The sequence below is a fragment of the Aulostomus chinensis genome, chromosome 14, assembly GCF_037954235.1.
Source record: "Aulostomus chinensis isolate RoL2024-O1b breed Wild chromosome 14, RoL_Achi_v1.0, whole genome shotgun sequence".
Taxonomy (NCBI): Eukaryota; Metazoa; Chordata; class Actinopteri; order Syngnathiformes; family Aulostomidae; genus Aulostomus; species Aulostomus chinensis.
In genome coordinates this window covers 12862369-12883913 of record NC_141333.1, presented here as the reverse complement: position 1 = coordinate 12883913, position 21545 = coordinate 12862369, and the positions used below count along the sequence as shown (strand labels likewise).

Sequence of the window (21545 nt, the reverse complement as noted above, 5' to 3'; positions counted from 1 at the left end):
TTGAATATTGCATTCATTTGTCATCTTTACTACAGCGGCTCGGCATTCAGACGGTGCTGACAGACAAAATATGATAGAATCATTAATTTCTTTCATAAAACGCATGTTATTGATTTTCCTGGCAGAGTAGAAATTCTGAAGGAAAAAGAAAAGTGATATAAAAGTAATAAAAACAACAACATAATTTATGAATGTCGTTCCTTTTTGATTACACTAATCAAGTCTGTTATGATTTGTCAAAAAAATTCAGAAATAAAACAGAATCAAAAGAAAATAAGTCTATCATTGATAGTTCATTTATATATAAATCGTGTTTTATCTGATGTCCAGAGGTAGAAACAGAAAAAAACATGTGAAAGGAGCTGCAGGCTCACCTCATTAGTGACATGCCTCACTCGTTGGGGAGTCCTCTATCCTAGAAATGGGCTGCAATCTCAAGTGTTCAGCCCCAGTAAAAATAGACTCTAGTGGTTTGGCTCTGTGCACAAGATGTGGTCCAACGTGAGGCGACCCTGTCCAGCTACTGACGTGTTATGACGCCATGGAAAAAAAATGTTTTTAGAAGTGAGCCCTGATGTTTACGACCAGCTAACAGAACATGTGACTGATTTAGTGTCACGGGTTTCATGCTACTCTTAACATTATGCAACTAATGCATTACTTGTGTGAAAATGTCACTACATAATAGATTAATCCATTTGCCAGACAACTGCTTTGTGTAAATAGTTACATCAAAAAAGTAATCTGATTACTCTAAGGCCACAAATGTGCTGGAGACGTGCAACATGTTCCATTAGTGGTGCTCAGTGGGGTTCCAACCAGCCCCACCGGCCCTGTTTGTCCGCCCGCAGCACAAACAGAGCAGCTTCCATGTATATTCTGTCATTTTAAAGGCCTGGAGAAAAGAAAATAGATCAGCTGTGAAAACAAAGGCACAAAACGCAATTGTTTTGGTCATTGATTACATCGACGGTAGCAAATGTCACCAAACTGACATTTAGAGCTTTAAAGTGTTACTTTGTATTTGTAAAACCTGACAAAGCACAAATTAATTACTTGAATCTTTTTTTTCACATTACATCTGAAAGCCACACGAGTGACCATGCTGTAAGAAGCTGGTAACCGGTAACGAGGAAGGTAAATAGTCAGCCCCCTTCCTCTTCCTGCTTTGTGTGTGTAAACAGTTCGGCAGCAGCAGATCGTGTTCGAGCAGCCCTGCACCGATCACTGCAATGGCTCCTCCGATGATTCTTAATGGTGTGAACTCCGGAGATCTTGGATGTTTGGGCCGTAATAGTCTCTCTGCTTTTTCTATTTAAGCCTCATTTGCTCAGCTGTCCCAGGAAGCGGCAGCCGAACTTTAGGGACAGTTTTTCGTGATCTAACCCAAATATAAGACATCACGGCCCTCTGCCTTTTGCAGAGTGTCACTTCCTTTTTATAAAAGCTTAGCCATAGCCAGCCCCTCCATAATCAAATTCAATTTTCCTTTGCCAAAATTAGGTTAACAGGAAATTGGCGAAATCATTATTTCCTTGTATGAAAACCTTATAGTGGACAGTAGGAGCCTGTGTGTTTGATGAAAGGGCAGTTAATTAGGCCCTGGTTAATAAATTGGGGGGGTGTGAATCTAATGATAAACACCATTGCTTCAGCTCTAAGTTATAAAGGGTTGATTATACTTGTGTATATATTATAGAAACATAATGTATTTATTTTCCATTAGTTCCTAATTGTCTGTCCTCTGTGACTTTTCAATAAGGTGAAGCCAAATCTAAAACCATAGCTGCTGTGACTGTGACTCACAGCAGAGGTCTGGACGTGCCCTCCTGTAGTTAAATACTGCAGATGCAGTAATGCAGCTTCAGGGTTGCTACTCAGCAAATCGCCTGAAACCTCTTTTGTTGACGGAGGGATTTAAAGCATCACTAAAGCTTAAATCCACATAAAGTTGTCTATTACTGTACTATGAGAGACATTTCTGACGGGCAAACCGTTTTATACCGATCACCAGATAAATGCTGCTGTCCAAGCAGAACCCCTACAGGGGCAGAAGTACATTACACACAAGGTAACGCTGTTGCAGTGCGGCCCTGCTTGTCTCATCTCACTGACTCATCCTTCACAGCACAGCAGCCATATGATTTTAGGTGTAAAATGTTTTGCGGTTTGTGGACATTTTAAAGCATCGCTTTTTTTTCCCTATTTGTGACTGGTGTTATACACCACTAAACCCAGAACATCCGTGGAGCACACCCTCGCCATGGAAATGTTTACTGAACTCGTTACCTCAGGTATTTTGTGTTTCAGGAGTCCTCGCAATCGTTTCAGAGGGATGTGGCTACAGAAAGAAATCTCAATTTCTGTCAGTATCTGTTTTGATATTTTATATATTCGTTAACATCTGTTACAAGGTAGTTAGCAGCAACGAAAAGGTCACAAAGTGTTTTACATTGTCTCATGAGGTCAGTTGTTGCTTACTCTTAAGATTATTATGTACCTTCACCTTTCCTGCTATCTTTATGTTCCCAATCAAGCATTTTGCATTCTGCTCACTGCTTGGTTTCTTCTGTAAAAGCTTTTTTTTCTTATAAAGAATTTGTTGAAACATCAGTCGAGGAAACAAATTTTAACTCCCTGAAGGTGGGCGGTCACTGTTGAGAAATATACCATCATTTCCTGTTAAAATAAAATACGACGCAATCATGCTTCCAGGAAGTTTGACAAATATGGCCAAAGTTTCAACAATAATTTCCTAACTTTAACTTCATCTTGCATTCTCTTTATTTAGTCATTCAGTGCATTAAATGACGGTATATGCACGCAAGAGAAAATTAAAACCCTGACAAATATGCTGCAGCCTCCAATTCCTGTAATTAGTTCAGCGGCCTGAATTGCACTTTTGTTATGAAGCGACGAAGGAAACTGATTAGAGATGGGAAATAAACCCAGCATGGTGTGTTTCCAGGTTATAATTATAAGTACACTAAATTAAGGTAAGCTGACCGTGAGCACAAAGGGTTGGTGTGATAAAGGTATGTGTTCTCAAGAATGCCCCCTTCAGGCTGCGAAAGTTAGCTCATGTTTCAGGCTTAGACTTGTTTGTTAGGCCTATTATGACTTAATGTCACACTTTTAATTCTTTATCCTCCATTCTGGCAAACTGAGCGGGTAATAAATGTACGAGACAAGGTGTAGACTTCGTGTAGAGGGCAGTTATTCATGCTGGAATGTAAATCAGCAGCGTGGTGAAATAGTAGATCCGATAGGTGGTGTGGGACATCATCCACAAAGAAATATGTCGTCCTTGTCATCACCCTCCTTCAGAGCCCATTACAGTATAGGCCAGCGGTTTGTGACATTGATGTATGAGCAGCTCCACACACAGGAAATTCTTCAAATTATTATTCAAGACCAGATGAGGGGGTCGTTTTTTCTGACATATTATGCGTGCTGCCAGGCTTTCCCATTTATTATAAGAAGCAATCCCCATAAAGCTTGTGAAAGCCAATAAACAGTGGCAGGAAATGTCACACTGGCGCAAAAAAAATCTCCTCATGAGCAGTTTCAGCGGAAATGACAACAATCAAATTAAAGACCTACAGTAACATTTACTTGGAATTAGCCTGGCTTACACCAAGTATGAGCCCTGTTGGAGTCAGTTACTGGCTTTAATATGATGCAATTTGCCACAGTACCAGTGTGTGTGTGTGTGTGTGTGTGTGTGTGTGTGTGCGTGCGTGCGTGCGTGCGTGTGCGTGCGCACGCATAATCCTAAAGTGCCTGAATGTATCTTGCTCTGGATATTTTTCTCTTGCTTTCAAAGTGTCCATTCTTTATTTTATTTATTCATCCTTTATTTCACCCCGACAGTCCCGTCAAGATACGTGACCTCTTCTCTCAGAGAGTCATGGTAAAGAAGGCAACACAAATAGTTTTGACAATTTCAGACGCTGAAAACAATCAATACAAACGATAGAAAATATCAAAGAGAAAAGAACCCTGATGAGCCACATAATAAGCTACATATATTCATATTATTGTCTATTAATACTATTTCAAGCCATCAAAGGCAGCAAATATGCTAACATGAATTATCACTTTTGCTTGTTGGGACATTATCGGTGGTGTAAAAATGCATTATATTACTGATTATCATCATTAATATTATATTGATTTCTAAGGAAATACAGAAAATTGATCAAATCAATGACTGAAAAAGTGCTCGCTGAAGCCAAATCTGTGTGTAAGCTTCATACAGTAGTTGTACTGTGTAGATGGGGCTGAAAACAAACGTTTTGATAAAAAGTAAAGACCAAAGACAGACATTTCATGACAATAAATCACATGACACACGTCCCCTGTGTAAGTCATGAAGGCCAATAGTAATGGGAGATGAGGAGCCACTCGTTCAGGTTGCAGCATATTGCACCAGAACTGAACAGGCCACTAAAGATCAGAAATTATGGGCTCTAACACCCAATCTTAGTAATTTACTGGATGCTGGAGTGCACCTTCACTGACTTGTACAAAGTTCTGCTTAGAAGTCTGAACATTTGCCTGCTGCACAGAGAATCCACTTCATCATGATTTATTTACACAAGTTCTCTGAGTCGCCGCCAGACAGTTGCACCGGTCCACTCATTAACTGTCACTGTACGCTGGCTGTAGCCAGCAGTCTGTGGCATATTTTCATAGAGAACTCACTTCCCGTGCTGTGATCAATTTTCCATCTGCGCAGAGGGATCCCAGCCATTGTTCGTGACCTCTCCACAGCGCCAAGAACAAATGATGCAAAAGGTGAGAGTCTCGAGATCTGCCAGGAGAGCCGAGAGATGCAAAACCACAATGCACTGATCACAGCCAGCTGTTAAAATACTGGACACCATTCTGGGTGAGAAATGATTTCACACCCTTATTCAGCATCCTATCTTAGTTCTAAACTTATGTATAACAGTAAAATCACCCCCCCCCCCCCCACACACACACACACACACACACACATGTTTATGACACCATTTTTCCCACCAATACACAGATATTTTCCCACCCGGCTCTAAATGGAAGTCTGCTCCTTTATATAATGCAGGACTTAAATGTCACCTGTTCAACACTTCACAGCAGATCCACTGAAAGGTGCTCTGATTTTGAGCGGCGTGTTCCCTCATGAACACTGTTTTTTTACATGAACTGTGAAGAATAGGGCGATAACGCTGTCAGCTTTTCATGAAAGATGTGCTACTGCGGGGTAGTTCCACTATTTTTATAGAAATAAAATGATGATATCCAGACTTGGAGGGGATTTTTGTTTTGTTTTTCTTTTGTTTTTCAAAGGAAAAAGAGGGGGGGCTCAGCGGTAGAGTGTCCGTCAGGAACTGAGGGGCGGCTGGTTCAATCCTCTCTTCCCCAGTGACCATGTCGATGTATCCTTGAGCAAGATACTGAACCCCGAATAGCGCCTGATGGTCCTGTGACAGACTTGCAACCAGTCAAGGGTGAAGCCCACCTCTTGCCCAATGTCAGCTGGGACAGGCTCCAGCCCCACCCCCGCAACCCTTAACAGATAAGGGGTATTGAAAATGGATGGAAGGGACAGATGGATGCATACCAAACCAGGGTAGCTTTGGGGCGTGGCTACTTCTTGATTGACAAGTCACTACCACAGCTACCAATCCAACCTTCCCTCCTCTCCGGTTCCACTGCAGGCAACCACAAAGCTTCAAAATGTGGGTCACAAACCACAGAGTGATCTCACAGCTGTTAAGTCCACTTCCTTTAAAAACTCAGATCAAAATCTACTACCCTCTATGCCTTACCTGGTGACATATGTTGCCAACCCTACAAAAGGTGTGGTCTTTCACACTTTAGTACTGAGGTCTCCTAACATATTGCAATATGAACTATAAATTCATACATATATACATAGTATTAAATCATGACTGTCCAGCAACTTGCAGTATTTGACTGCTAATGAATGGAAAACGTAATATACCTGTATGGAGGCAATGACACGTGAAATTAGGTATCGATATTTGATGACTGCACAGAGAAAGCTGCAGGAGATGTTACAATAAAGCAGGTCTGCATTAAAATGTATCTTACTCATCATTAGTCACAGCCAGAATGCCTCAGTTGTTTGAGATAAATTACCTTTGTATGGATGATAATTGTGAGAAAAATAAATATCCTGCTTCAGGTAGGAGCGATAGACACTGGAATGAAAACATGCCTAGACTAAAACCATTATTACCTCCATGTTGAACATGCTGTATCCTATGGAAACAGCTGGGTGTATGTATTTTAATCTGTCCCACATAATAACTGGCAGGAAGCAGATACCTTGTTAAATATGGGTCAAGAGCTGTTGCAACCTGGGTCAGTTTACTCCATTTGCTGGGACAGCGCAGAACAGAGGCCTGCCAAGATTCTGTTATCACTTCAAGAGCTTAAAATATGGTCTGTGTTTGGAAGTTTAGTCATGGAGGGAAAGCCTGAACCTAAGCGTACGTCAAACAAGGAAAAATACAAATCTATCACTTTGAACAAATTTAACTGCAGTTGCATTAAGTATACTTGTGTTGTGAGAGAGCAGCAGCAGCAAAGACCCTTATAAGGGACAAAACAGAGCCAGCAATAATGGAGGTGACAACAGCTGATTCTGGGTCGGCAGGTGAAGTGCGCTGGCTGGCTGAGAGTTTGACTTCCTGGCGTGCCTTGGACTAATGCTGTGCTCCATGTTAAAGCCAGGATTACTGAATCGTCCTGAATTTTTATGAGTATGAAGTGTTTTGAATCCTCTATTCTTGTGAGAATACCCTTTGCTAAACACACTTTCCAATAAATGTGAAAAAAAGATGGATCTTCGAAGCCTTGAGACAAACTGCATCATTTATTTATTTTACAACGCCAACACACTCAACTGATTTGATTAAAGGGTTTACATAATGCAATCGCATCTGCCGTGCATCACTGTTTTTTCTGATCCTCCAGAATATTCCACAAATCTTTCCTCGGATGCTTCAGTTAGGAGTTGGACTTTTAATGAAGTAGTAGAGATTTATGTAATGATATGTTTAGTCTTGGGTTTGCATGTACAAGACAGCTAATACAAAGTATTGGTGTGTCATTCCCCTTTTAGACAAAAACACCTTCAAACAAATATCTGTGCATCGCTACTCGCGGTGTCTTAACGGCAGGTGTCGTACAGCGATACAAAGCTGGGGTGGGCACAGATGGCTATTCGGGACTTAAAAAAGAGAATTCGCCTTTCAAGGGAATTCTCCAAGCAGATACATTTTGTGACATGTTCAGTTGAGGATATATGTGGAGGAAATGCTTCAGTCACTTTTCTGGCAAGTGGAAATAAGATCCAGCTGAAAGCCTCTCTGTTTGTTTCATGTCGACTCTGCACAGGCAGCTTCGCTTCGTGTGATGAACAGAAGTTTTGCTCCTCTCAGAAAAAGTAATTGGATGACTATGAACTCTTTTGTGGGATTAGATGTGTCGTCTTCTGTGACAACGGTAATTTCATGATATCTGTGTGAATTACTGTGATAAATACGATAACATATTGACTTCTGGCTATGGGAAGAATATGAAGAGAATGAAAGTCTGAGGTCACCACAGTTCAGCCTCTCTCATAATGTCGAGGTGAAAAGCAGGCAAAAAATCAATTTGACCTCTTACATAATCATTTTCTGCTGTTATGCAATGTGGCCTTGACACTTGTCAGACAAGCCCGACACTGACAAGCTCCCATAAGAGGTTATAGGTGGTGGGTGAAGGCTGGGACATTGGGTGTGTCGTGAGGTTGATTTGTTATGGAGTTAAGGTCACAAGAGATCTTTGTATTGAGTCATTTGTTCAGGAAATAAATGCAAGAACTCGCAAATAAACCCAATGAAGATGAAGTGTGACATAGGAAGTTTTGGAGCAACACATCATGAATATCTATGTATTCATCAATGTCTGTCACAAAGGGAGCTGAAACTGTAATAATAATTGAATAATTTATACAGTGTGTGTGTGTATATATATATATATTTTTTTTTTTTTTTGCAAGTTCTCACAGTTTTTCATTTCATCCAGGGTTTCATTCCAAAAGAAACTAGTTGTGCAGAAGGTTTCTAGTTTCAGCAGCTGATACCAAGTGGTACTGTAAAATACAGAATACTGCTAATCCCTTGATTTTGAGAATATTGACCAAGTACCACCAGGGCACTTAGGGGAATCCCTTGGGCCAGGGCCAGCTGACCTGATTACACTCCTGTGTTTGATGACTGACTTACAATAATACTGGGACAGAGATGGAAGGAAACACATCTCAACACCAGTAAAAAAACAAAAAAACAACCCACTTTTGGATCTACAGGGACATCCTTCAAGTTTATGGTGGTTCTCATTACTGTTACCAACGATGTGTTGGTAACAGCATGATTTACACTAAGTGACTCGCAGTCGGCAAGGATCTACTTCCCGCTCCAGTTTTGTGCTAAGGAACCTGTTCTAGCTCCAAGCACCACACTAGCAAGCTGCACTGTCAGCTCATGTATTGCAAAGGAATTAAATGGTAACCAGAACCAGTCTGTTAATCAAAAATCTGTGTCAAAAGGATGTTGAAACTGTTTAAAAAAATCTAGCAGATGTTGGTTTAAGTATTCTTTGCCGAGAGCCTCAAGTGTTGCAGTGCTGGAAAGTCTTCCATCATTACTAAATTACAAATAGGAAACGCTAGTGTCAGGCAGCGCTCGATGCCTGCAAGGCATGATTAGAGACTCAAGACCGAGCGACAACTTACTCCCATAATATTAGCAGGGACTTTTTGCACCACACAGGGAAAGACTGGTGCTGCTCCAATTAGCTCTTTGTCCTCTGTTACTGTCACCGGTCTCCTTTGGTGTAAAGCCTCACAGATCAGGCCGGTGTGACAGAACACGGAGGGCAGCTGGCATCACATTTACATCTACTACCTACTGGTAGTAACCCAGTTGTCATAACCCAGGACTGCATCGTGTATCTCAAAAATCACCACAGAGAGACCTACATTTGTTAAGCTGCTCCGTAGACATGCGCCTTCACCTGCCTAATACTATTGTGCAATTCTTATGGAATTGTGGGGTTTAATGAATGATCTCTGTATGTCATCACAGTACTTACTGCTGTGGATGATCATCACTGTCTACAGTCAACCCTCTACATTGTGCAGTGATCGTCTTCTCATTGCCATAGTCTTGTGGATGTTGATGTTCTGTTACCGCAGACAGCCCCACATACTGTAGTATTTCCATCATCATAAGGTAAAGTCTTTTCTGTAAGTTGCCCTGGATGAGGGCAAAGCTCTGAGTTGTCCAACTGTCCTGACGCAAGTCATTGTTGATTTCACTGTTGTAGGGGAAAGACTCTAGGGCTGCAGATAAGACTGTTGCCATGGTCCTGAAGGAGATACCCAGTAAGGCGTCATCAGAAGGGAAGCCCCTCCTCACAGTGACTACCAAGGTGGGCAGAACCATTTCAGAAACCCCCCCGCCCCCCTATCCCTCCCCCTCGCCTCCAAGCGGAGCGTCCTCCTGTATTGGTCATACTGAAGCAATAGCAGAGTTTTGAGTGCCCTCCAACTGACCTCCACTCTACTAACTCCTAACTTTAAGCCTCAAGTCGAAGCAATGTCATTTCCAGCTGCTCTATGGGGTATAAAACCTTTCTACTACATTGGTGTATTTACACAAAAACTGATGAAAAAGGATGTGATGATCTATTAAATCATTATGCAGGTCAGGTAGCATCAAGTCTCTAGTCAATTATGAGACTGAAATTGCTGCAATTGTACATGTTAATTTTTTTTTTTATCTTTTTAAATTAGCCTCAGAGAGATACAGTGCACTTCTAGTTAACATTTATTTAGCTTTTACTACATACCAGGAGGGATTAGCCAGAGGGTCAACACGCATTTCACCTCACATTCCCAATCGACTCAAAAAACTTCCTCATGAACTTTTTACACCTCATAAGCAGCTAATCGCACAAAGTATGAATGCATTTCCAACAACGCTATACCCAACACAGCGCTACACTGAGCTATTGACTGAGCTTCATGCGTGTAAAATACTGCAGCAAACAACAGAACCCACTGCTGAGCTTTTCACTTCTTTTTTGCTTATTAATTTTTCGCAGGGTGGAAAAAGTGCAAAGAGTTTTTGTCTCTCCGTGCTTGATTGCTTTTGTATTGTGTGTGAGTGTGTGTGTGAGTGTGTGTGTGAGTGTGTGTGCTGCTGCTGCTGCTGAGTGTACGTCCTCTTGCACTGTATTATTGTCTGTTTCAATAACCTGTAGCATGCTTTATATTTGTTTGATTTCCAAACGCAATGTGTCATTTGATAAGCTGTCACAGCCAAGATAATGCTTCCACTCAAGTGGAGGGGATTAAAATACTGTTCGGGATTTTTGCTGACAGTTGGGATCCGCAGAGTGCACATAAACCAGATAGGATATGTCTATTTTAAAATAAGATATATAGTTCACTTTCTGCCACTGCGTCAATACTGATTCTTTTAATTTGAATTGCTTTATAAAAAGGATAAAGCAAAAGTTTTTCAACAAGTTAGGGAAAACGTCAGCGAACAACTTTTGACATAACTGATTAATTCCCCAATTGTTTGTACATCTTAAACAGGAATGTTTGGTCTTAAATGTGGAGTATAAACTCAAGTTATGCAGGAATCAGGTCATTAACCATCAAAAATACAGATCTGAGACCCTCAAAAAGTCCCACACCCTGGATTGATAAGTAGTACAGAAGCATGAATATAAAGCGAAACATGTCATGAATGCAAATAAGTCATGTTTCCAGTTTACACTGCTTGCACTTGAAACAGGATAAGACGAGTGAACAATTGTCCAGTTAACTGAGGTTTTGCATCATCATTTCATTGAGACTTTTCATAATAAATGTCCTTCTGGCCTAGCAATACGGATCTTGTTTGTATGAACAAACTCTTGATCAGTCAGAAAGCTCATGCCTCCACCAAGGCGATATGACATCACCAGATCAAGACCAATTCCAAAATCTGATCAATTGTTACTGAACCCACAGTAAGTTTGACTATTTCAGCAAATTTCAAAAAACTGTATCAAAACTTTGAGTTCCCGAGACCTTCAAACAGAAGATGTGACATAAGGAGCTGAGTAAAAGCGGCAGCAGCGGCGACAAATGTTACTCTTCAAAATAGAAAATTAGAAAACCTGTCGAGAAGAGATAAACTGCTCCGAGTCAGTCAAGACATTTTATAACTTTTATAAGCCTCATGAGTAACAGACATTCAGCAATTTAAGCTGGTTCACATATGACAGCTACCAAGATAAGAACATTGAATTGATGACATTCAAAATATGTTAAAGCCCAAAAATTATTTAGATCACAAACCACTAAACTGACAACAGCTACTCAAGAGCACAGCCAACTTGTAAGCAAACAGCCCATTACTTCTCACTGAATACACAATAATACAACAGGCAAATATATATGGGGTACAAATACACTTTAAAATACAAAAAAAAAATGGTTACAATTATCAACCGACATTATTTCTTTTATACAGGCAGTTTTTAGCTTCTCAATCAGAGTACATGTTGGCTCATGTGGAACAGTATCAAAACTTCTCAGATCCATAGTTTATAGTTCCTGATCAGTTTTTCGAAAATAAGACTCTTCTACAGTATCCCGTGCATCAGGTGTCCTTAGGTTTACTCAACAAAGAATACAAGAGGAGAGAAAATCAATTATTTGAGCGGCTCTACTTTGTATCTTGAACATTTTGTGTTCCTAACATGAAGAAAAATCTTGTTTTCAAGCTGATCGCAATCCATTTTGGCAGTATGAAAAAGGGTTTTATTAAAAACAATAAAGCAGCAGAAATCTTGTACCTTTCCCTGCTGGTCGCTCTCCCATAAAAGCATCTAATACATCACTGTCAAGGGAGAGCTCTGAATCAGCACAACAGGGGAAGCAGAGGTAGCAAACCTAAAACAAAGATTTTGAGGGTGACAAGTAACTGGTTCAGTGAGAGTGCGCACACGAAGTAATGCTTTGCTAAAAGCAGACAGTAAATATTTTATACAGATAAACAGTTAGGTCATGTGTATTTATTCTCAGATTTGTTATGTAAAGAATTCTAATTTCTAGATTTTTTTTTTTTTATAAGTCTAAACGCTAAATCTCAAATACACTCAAAAATCAAATTAACTGAATTCAGTGTTTTTGTTTTCAATGCGGCCAAACGCAGCTTATAATAGTGGACTTCTCCAGCAGCTCAGGCTCCAGTCTGAGATGCATCATGTCCCATCTTGATGTCACTTAGCGAGTGACAGAGGCCAAGTGACAGGCTGCGGCTCCTCATGCCACATGTCAAGTCAACTTAAGTCTATTTGTAATGCTCAATATCACATAGTGTATCTCTCTGGGTTTTACAGAGTCAGGGGTCTCAGCCCATCTTCACCGACAGGGGAAAAAAAAAAAAAAACCTCCCAGGAAGCGTTAGCGTGCAGTAAAATAGCACGCCACGAGACAGCAAGGTTAAACCAACATTCTGCAAATTACTTCCTGCCATTGGGGGAACTCCTGTTGTGAGAAAATACAATATTACCAAACCAGAGATGCCAAACTTAAAGGATTAAATTTGCTTAAGAAAAAACAAATGCGCAGAACAAATTTACAATGAAAACAAAATCATAACTGTCATGAAACTGGATGACAGAACCTTTGTGAAATAGATTTTCTGGTACGGCGGATAAAAATAGTTCTACCAACTACTATTTAACCAAACTAAACCGAAACCAAAGAGACGAGTCAAACCAAATGAAAAGCATAAAGCAACAAGCGACGATGGGCTCCTCGGTTGGTTTTGTTATATTTCTGAAATTTGTAGGTGCAAAATCTCCGTCTACTGCACGTTTTTTTCCCGCCAAGCCTTCCAGCTGTAGGGTGAATAATGTAAAGACATTATGATAAGTCATCACACGCTAAACCAGCTGAACTCCAGTAAGAGGGCCTGAGGGATCACATGGAACACTTCATTACCACCCACAATAACAGCTTCAACAGAACCTTAATGAGTAAACAACTTACTGGGTTACCGAGACGCCTTAACACCCCCCCCCCAATAAACAACAACAACAACAAAAAACTACATTATATAGTTAACAAAACAAAAACATTGCACGCAAAATTTCTCAGCTAAAAAAACCCCAAATCTGTGCATAAGCATGTGACTGTAACATCCTTGAGGATCTCGGCTGTAATTATCCTCCAAGACAACCATCCCTTGCCTAGCCTCCAGGTTTCATCTAACAACGTTTATAAGCTTTGATTTTTCTTACATGCGGTTGTCTTTATGTAGTGTTTTCCATCTTCTCCTCCTCCCTCCTGTCCTCACCTCAGCCTCTCCGCCTTCAAGGCTCTGAAAGGTTTAACCGGTTCACCGTTCCCTTGACACAAACATCTAAGGGATCTCTTGGAGTCAAGCCCAAGTGGCACAATTAGCTGAAGTTTTCCCCCCACATAATTTTTCTGATTACTCTGTATAGCACGTGTAAACAAATTACCAAGGTGCTTTGAATAGAGGGACGAAAAGGTATTACAAGAGGGGAGCAAAGGAGGTAAAAACACCTCTTTAATATCCTTAGAAAACAGAGGATTGACTTTCCCCATTTAATAGATGATTAAAGAGAGAAAAGGTCTCATGGTTTAAAACCAATTTTTGAAATTGGCCAACATGGCAATCAGAGGAAGTGCTTTGAGGAACATCTATGATGGTCAGTTAGCATTGGGCGCAGATATCAGTGTCCTCCATAGGGAGGTGGCCAGCAGTGATGTACAGCCACAACCTTGATGCTCACAGCTGCAGGAGAGATTCTGCTCCAAACTGACACTGAAATGTGAGCTTTAAACAGGCTCAAAATACAGATCAGACCCACACTGTGATCATTACTAAATGTAACCAAAAGTTAATGGAGGTCATTGCTCGGTCCGTCAATCTGAAGAGTTTCCAGGTATTCCGGGGACCAGGAAACACAAAGGGAATGTTTGGAGCTGCTCAGCCTGTTTGGCAAAAACAGAACTTTGAGTAAGTGAAAATTCCACATGAGTGTTGGAGAGGTACATAAGCAGATACATATCTGTTTCTAAAAAAGGGTTATCTTAAGAATATCAACTGCCATCAGTGATGGCTGATTGTGCCCTAAGACTTTACAACAAGGGTACATTTTTTAAAAAGTTACTTAACATTTAGTTAACTGCTTTGTTAAGCATCAATAAAGCTTAGCTAACATTATTTAGCAGTTAACTAATGTGCTGTAATCATTTACAAACGTGTTCATGGTGGCAAGGTGTTATTTAAGGGATTTGTATTCCCCGCTTTACAATAAAGGGCCTTGATAAGTGGTTAATTATGCGTACCTAAAGCGTGTCAAGGACTGATAAATAACCGTAATGTGAGGTCATCGTTACCGAAGGGTAAACAAAGCACCACCAATAAAACTGAATGCCGCAATTGAGTGTGTGACAAGTACTTACCATGTTAATATAGATATTAAGAGCAGTGAAGGTAGAATTGCCAGCAGGTAAGATGTCAGATAACCGTGTGCCCCCCCGCACGCTAACACTTTCACAGGATGATGGTGCTCTACCGCTAATGTGCCACTGCAGCATGATAAACGACTTAATACTCTTAAGAGATGCATCACTTTGACTTTTTTAAGGTTGCTAAAACCATTTTTTTTCTTTTTTTTCTTTTTTTTTTTTACCAGAGATCCTGTTTTTTATAACCCTCAGTGAGGCAATTAAGGGCCAAGCTGGTTGCAGTTCATCACAGATAATGTTTTTGTATCACAACTAAACAGAATGTTGTAATTTCTGCGAATATGCTAACACTGCCAACTTCCAGCACATGATTCAGCAAGACTCTTACTCAAGCCATGAATCCGTCAACATCAGTCATTATCCTTTAAAAAAAAACAACACAAGACTATTAAATGACTAGAATGGGTTCCTTCAGCTGCAAATGTCCACATGCAGCTCCTCTGACAGCGCTGACCCGCAGTCCATCATTCACTGAAAAGCGCCACTCTGCAGGGAAACGTTTCAGACAGCAAGACACATTTTATTCTATTCAGAAAAAAAGACAACAGAGGAATAATACAAGGTCATTCATCATTTCAGGGGATTTTCACACGGACTACAGGAGGGGTTCAAATGCACGGTGGTTTAATGTGGGCAGGAAGTCTCAGATGTCCCCCGTAGGTCCTTAGCAAGCATCACAAAAATTGTTATTCACTGACAGATGTTTCAGTGGTTATCATCCACACAGCCACTGCCAGGATGTGAATTTATGAATATTATTTACATTGTTAAGAGAGTTTGCCCTCCAGTCTTAAGGTCCCCATGTCTCAGCTGAGTTTATAAACCATATTTATTCAGCTCAGCTGGATCAAGAGGAAGCTACATTTGATTTCTTTAATTCAGGATGAGTGTTTTTTCATTCAGAATGTAGAGATAATCCATCATACTATAGATTGACATTTACACGCAGTCTCTCTGTGACATAATAGCCTTCTTTTGTTTCAAACAGATGTAATATTTATATACTTTATAACATGCCTGAGGTAGTACCTGGGGGGACATGCGAGAGCTAATGTAATGTTAACAGAAACATGGCATCCTTGAGAAGTAGCTTGAAGCTCATCGTTGTGGGTGTCAACTGACCAAGAATTATTGATTTATAATGGAAATAAATTAAATAAAGCTTGAGATGCAATGAGGCACATTTTTTCAGTTCGGATCCGATTACTGATTTACAGATAAAGCCACGCAAAACCACCTTAAAATGATCACGAAATAGAAACCATTTTGCATCGGCTTGCATTTGATGTGCACATTAAAAGAACAACAACATTGCAAACATTTTAAACTGTGTAACAACTACGATCTTATTCAGAGTAATGGCTCAGTCGGGTTAATATCAGAACATTTCACGTCCACGGTGCAGAGATAAAAATGATAGTGTTTTAGAGAGGTGTGGTTCCCCCTCCCTGGCATCACTGAGCTTTCAGCTCAATCATTCCCACTTGTGTTTTATGTGATGTATTAAATCAGGCATGGTCTAGCAAGGATATGATTACACCTAAATTAAAGCAGAGAGTATTCAGAATGACTAATTTCTTCCTTTGAGTGTTTGCGGTTCGGTGATTCATATTCAGGTTTTACGACATTGTGATGCATCTGCATCCTTAATAAAACTAACAATTCAGACTGAGTCAACAACAGCTTAACCCACCATCAAACTGAATTACACTTAACACCACAAACCATAAATCATTCAGCTGATCAAACCCTTAAAACACTCCATGATTTCTTATCCTGCCAGTTAGTTTAATAAAGTTAGAGGGGGGATGTGAGCACAGGGAGCAGCAGAGGGTGAAATCAGGTTACTTCACACTGTGATACTTCCCATGATCCAAAGCTTTTTTCTGACACCAGAACAGCACAAACACTAATTACCTGTGCTGGGTCAGCATCTTCAAGTGCAGCACAAACTCTCACTAAACAAAGTAATGACCTCACTCCTGCATGGATGCTTATTAACATTTTTTTTAGTTTGTCCTCACCTTTCATAGGACGTTTCTTCATTTCACTCATCTACGTTGGACATCGTTCGTAACTGCCAAGTAGTGAATTCTTTCTTTTGTCCAAATATGGGTAAATACAAATATCCACATTATTAGACTTAATACTATTTGTATCTCAGCTTCTGTTTTTGGTCTTTTAGAGGCTTAGCCTGCTTTAACAGCAGCAATATGGCATTTAAGATGGTTTAAAGCCTTAATACTTACATAAGCTGACCTGATTTTACCAAAGTAGATTTTAGACAAATTCTGAACTGTTTCAAATATCTGTTTCGAGTTCTCAGAGAACTGCAGGGAGATGGGGAATTTAATGATGCAGAATGACATGATTCATGTTCGACATCATAAGGATTATATACATATTTTATTCATTGAAACGATGCAAGAATCAGGTCATGGTTTATGTCATAACAATGCGTCATGACCAAATATCTGCGATATACTGCCACCCTCATTGAATGTGCTAGCCTGGTTTGCAGCGTTACCACTTTAATATTTTCCTTTATAATTAATTGTCCAAGAACTGTGGGGAAAGGCACTTCAGCTTTAAGCAATTATTATTGCTATTTTTAGACATAAAACAGTAGGGTCTGTAGGATGGCAAACAATGAAGGAGAAAAGTCAGTCAAGCAAAAACAAGAATAAATTGCTACTTTGATACCAGTAGAATTCAGGCGAGATCGACTACATAAATAATTGTGAGGGCTCAAACCATTTAGACATGCTGTGAATACCTCATTCAGCACCTTGGCAGACAGTGTGTAGTCCACTTCCTGCTTTCTAATTGAACATCCAGCACCTTTATTAAAATTCTGCTTGCGAACACAGCCTGGAGGGCAACAATAGCAAATGTCATGTTTTCTTGCTGCCAACATTGTACGCAAGCACAACAGGCTGACGACAGCAACGTGGTTTCCCTTTTCTGTAGAACACAAACTGGTTTTCACCTCCAAAATATGAAACACTGGTTGGCAAATGGTGCCCAGCTGCACCTGGACTAGCAATGCTTCAGGGCATCAGTAATGAATTGAATGTAAGCTATTCTGCAGCTGCACTGGCAGGCATACAAATTTGGTGTATCACAGGCAAGGTGATTAGCATTTTGGTGTTTGGAAGGTGAGATAAGGAAGAATAGCAGTGATTGCTTGGGACACATCCATTGGATTTGTCACCTTATCTCAATCTCAGTGGTGGCTGGTGACAGTGTGATTGTATGTTGCAACCCGCTCATCTCGCAGCAGAAATCTATTTTTTAAGATTTAGACCCAGTTTTCTTGATTAAAACGTAAACACGATGACCTCAGTGAGAAATTTTTACTGTAACTGTGGTACAAAAGGCCCCTGTGAAGGGAGTTTTCACTTATGGTGACAGATAAAGCTTTATTTATTTCTATGTGGAACAGAGCAAGATATACTCCCTTCCAGGTGTGAATTAACTCACTTTGGTTGTCTGATTTAACACAGACACACACCAAATTGCTTGATTCTCCAAAAGCCAGCCAGTGTGAGAGTGGGTGCATTGAGATAATGATTACTGTTCATATCTTGTTTATGTAACTCCACAGTTGAACTCAGGAAAGCAGCAGACAAGTAAGGTTGCTGTGTTGGCTGTAAGGTTGAATTTAAAGTTTGAATTATTAAGTAAATAAGAGATTTCAGATGCTTCTGAATCATTGTTCAATCAACGTCTTTGTCTGTTTTCTTTGGGATGGAGAGTGTCAGCAGTCAGAGCTTAAGATCTGTTCATATTCAAGAGCGCATATCTAGCTAAATCTAGGCTAAATGCCCAGATATGAAGCAGTCAAGTATCCCAGAATGCATTTCATTTAAGTGGTGATGACAGAGACAAGAACTCATAAATGCATCATGTAATTTTCAGTATAACAACTAATCAACTGCTTATAATTTTTAGGCAGTAATTTACTTGTAAACCATATCGTCCGTGGTTGATTTCTGGAAATTGAGCCAAATTGAAAATTTGCTTTGTCTTGCTAGCAGGGAAAATTAGCAATCCTGGTGAGTATTGATGTACCATTGTCTGTACTTGTGAAGAATTTGGTTTGTCTGCATCCATAATGATTAATACGTTATTGGAGTGTCAAGCAAATTGTATTAATTTAGCTCCACATAACAACAAAGGATATTTCATGGCACTTAAATACAGCAGATCTAGAACCATTCTCTCTAAATTAAATCAGTTTAAAAGAGAGCCAACATTTCCCCCCCTGAGTGAGTACTCGGTGACAGCGGCGATGAAAATGTGCCGTTTTAACCAGCAGAGAGGGTCTGGCAGTGTGTCACTCTTTATGTATTTGTTTTGACAAGGGAATTTACCATTTCTAGCCTGGCAGTGACTGCAAAATAGGCCACAAAGAAATGGAACAATTTAAAAAGAAGTATAAAAGCTAGTCTGCCCATTTATCTGCAGTGGTACTTGAAATAAAGTGTACTTTTGTATCTGGGGGAGCTTCAGGAGCACTACATTAGCATACAAAGATATCTGCCCATCCATGTACTCATCTTTATTTATACATTTCTCTCTATATTGCTACAGTATAACACAGTCAAAGCAGATATACTTCTTTCATCTGGTGAAAATGACTACATTTACAGTCCAGAAGCAGTTAAGTTCACCCAGAAAGCAGGTGATGATGATGCTCAGCAACCTCTGAGTTGTCCTCCAGGATATCACCTGCTGCCACGCAAAGGTTGTGTAGGTTGCAACAGCCATCAATCACCATTGGTTCAAACAGAGGCCAGATCTCCAAGACCTTGAAACAAAAGCACACCAGCGTTTTCCCATGATCCCAAAGGTGTTCTCAGTAATGTTTCTGCTTCATGCATGTTGTGGTGGGCTTCACCTTGGCCTATTAATCAAGCTGCAACAAGAATTTTATTAAATGTGTATTAAATGAGATAGCCAGACTGGAGGAATGGTGTCGTTGCAGCGAACGGTATCTTCCATCACCTTAAAAAAAAAACACCCAACTAGAGGATCCAGGGTGAATTGGAGACCTTCATGCACAGATCTGCAGATATAGAAGTCATCAATGTGCTGCAACATCACAATGGACATTTTCTGAGAAGACAATATTTCTCCTGCAGGAGGAATCCTGATGTAACACCCCCCCCCCCCAACACACACACGCGCACACACACACGCGCACACACACACACACACACACACACACACACACACACACACACACACACACACACACACACACACACACACACACACACACACACACACACAGAGGCCTCCATCCATGGGCTTAGTGCCCAGGAAGCATCTGGACCAACTTGTTGATGCTGTTCCTGGATAGCCTAAAGGCTGGTCTCAAGTCAGTCCCAGTAGGAAACATGGCAAAGATGGCACATATTAATTTTTGCATATATTTGAGAGAGATTTTTCTTCCCAGTTAAAAATAAAAACAAACCTTACAATTTATAGATATTTTAACAGTGTTTATTAATTGGTCTTTTATTTACGCATCATATGTATGGCTTATTTACACATTTGGTTGTTTTAAACAATTTATTCAAACATATCAAAAATGTGAATTGTACGGTATGAATTGTTGAAGTCTACCAGGATTAAAGTCCCTTGCCTCTGAGAGGTTTTCTACTTCAGTCATGGAAGGATAGTGAGTGTTAGTATAATGGCCTGACCAACACAGGATTTTTGAGCCTGATACCAATACTGATTTCTTAGAGCAGAAAAAAAAATCAATTACCAACAGTGGATTTTGCACAGGACTGAAAATAGAAAAAATAGAATTTTGTACAGATATGAATATGTAAATGTATTGCATTTCATCCATGGCACATTTTGCTTGCCCGGCTTTGTCAAATTGCTCAGATTCTGCTGATTCAGTTGTTGTCTCTTGGTCTGTGTTTCTATCATGTGCACATGGAGTGTGTAAGCATATGTGGGAGCCCTTTTCTCTTTTTTTGCAATTTGGAGTTTGTTCACGGGGTTTTATTTTGAAAATTGACTGGATTCACTATGCCAATGTGGGGACTTCCTGTGTGGCTCAACTGCTCTGTGCAGTCTCACACGATGTCTGTCAAGAATAGACTCACCTCGTATTTCCAGCAAACTGGCCAGCCGGACCAGAATGCTTCGAGTGGAAATTGGTTCATATGTCACAACCATCATACAATTTGAAGGGTGCAAATGGTCATCAAACAAAATATTTAGAAAACATCGTTTTTTAAGCATTGTCAATGTTTAGCTGAGGTATGTAAATTAAGACAACTGTTTATCGGCATGCAAGGTAACTGATTATTACTATGCTGTAGCTAAAAAAAAAGGGTGCAACCAAATCATGTGCTTATGCGACCAACTGAGAAAGTTTGTAGCCCCAGATTGTCTGAGGCTCTGCGATATATTGATCAGGCCTCAGTCAGAGTACACATCTTCCCTGGCTAGTTTAAAAGTTTCTGTAGAGGATTACTGTATCATAGACCTGAAATATCCTGTTTGTGTTGAGGTCAGCCCTGCTGAATTATTAATGATTTGTTTCTCCTGCATCATTTATCATTCTGATCAGGTACATACTTCTTGCATTAATGTAAAGAGGTCTGTATGCACCAATAAGGCTGTCATACTGATTACTGAGCATCGCCCGGGACAGTTCAATAACTCCAGGAACGACTGTACAGTTGACTTTAATTATATACCAAAGTCTCTTCAAATGTGAAAGACTTCTTACAATATTCAACAGCCTTTGTTTTTGTATCTAGGTGCGCCAAGTAACCTGTGAAGTCAACATGTAAGTGGCCAGCTGCATTAATAAAAAAAACATTTAGATTAGATATTAAAGGTACAAATCTAGAGAGCCATGCCAAGACACGTCTACTTTTCA

The 21545-nt window shown here is 40.1% G+C and overlaps 1 protein-coding gene and 1 long non-coding RNA gene across 8 annotated transcripts in view; one reads left to right on the top strand and one right to left on the bottom strand.

Annotated features, from left to right (window-relative positions):
• The window catches only part of pex5la (peroxisomal biogenesis factor 5-like a), an 84421-nt gene that overhangs the window by 26736 nt on the left and 36140 nt on the right, over positions 1 to 21545 (top strand). For 2 of the 5 annotated variants that reach the window (XM_086225334.1, XM_086225332.1), the window contains exon 2: positions 9391 to 9495. The exons of 1 other annotated variant lie outside the window; for it this stretch is intronic. In XM_086225334.1, coding sequence (XP_086081460.1) covers positions 9391 to 9495 — 105 coding nt within the window. Of the gene's footprint in view, positions 1 to 4763; positions 4895 to 9390; positions 9496 to 21545 lie in introns of those variants that run through there. 2 more of the 5 variants (XM_086225333.1, XM_086225335.1) reach the window with 2 other exon arrangements.
• LOC147249782 (uncharacterized) overlaps positions 17180 to 21545 on the bottom strand; it is a 30170-nt gene continuing 25804 nt past the window's right edge. For all 3 annotated transcript variants that reach the window (XR_015119362.1, XR_015119361.1, XR_015119360.1), the window contains one exon: positions 17180 to 19445. This is a non-coding gene — a long non-coding RNA (uncharacterized LOC147249782). The remainder of the gene's footprint in view (positions 19446 to 21545) is intronic.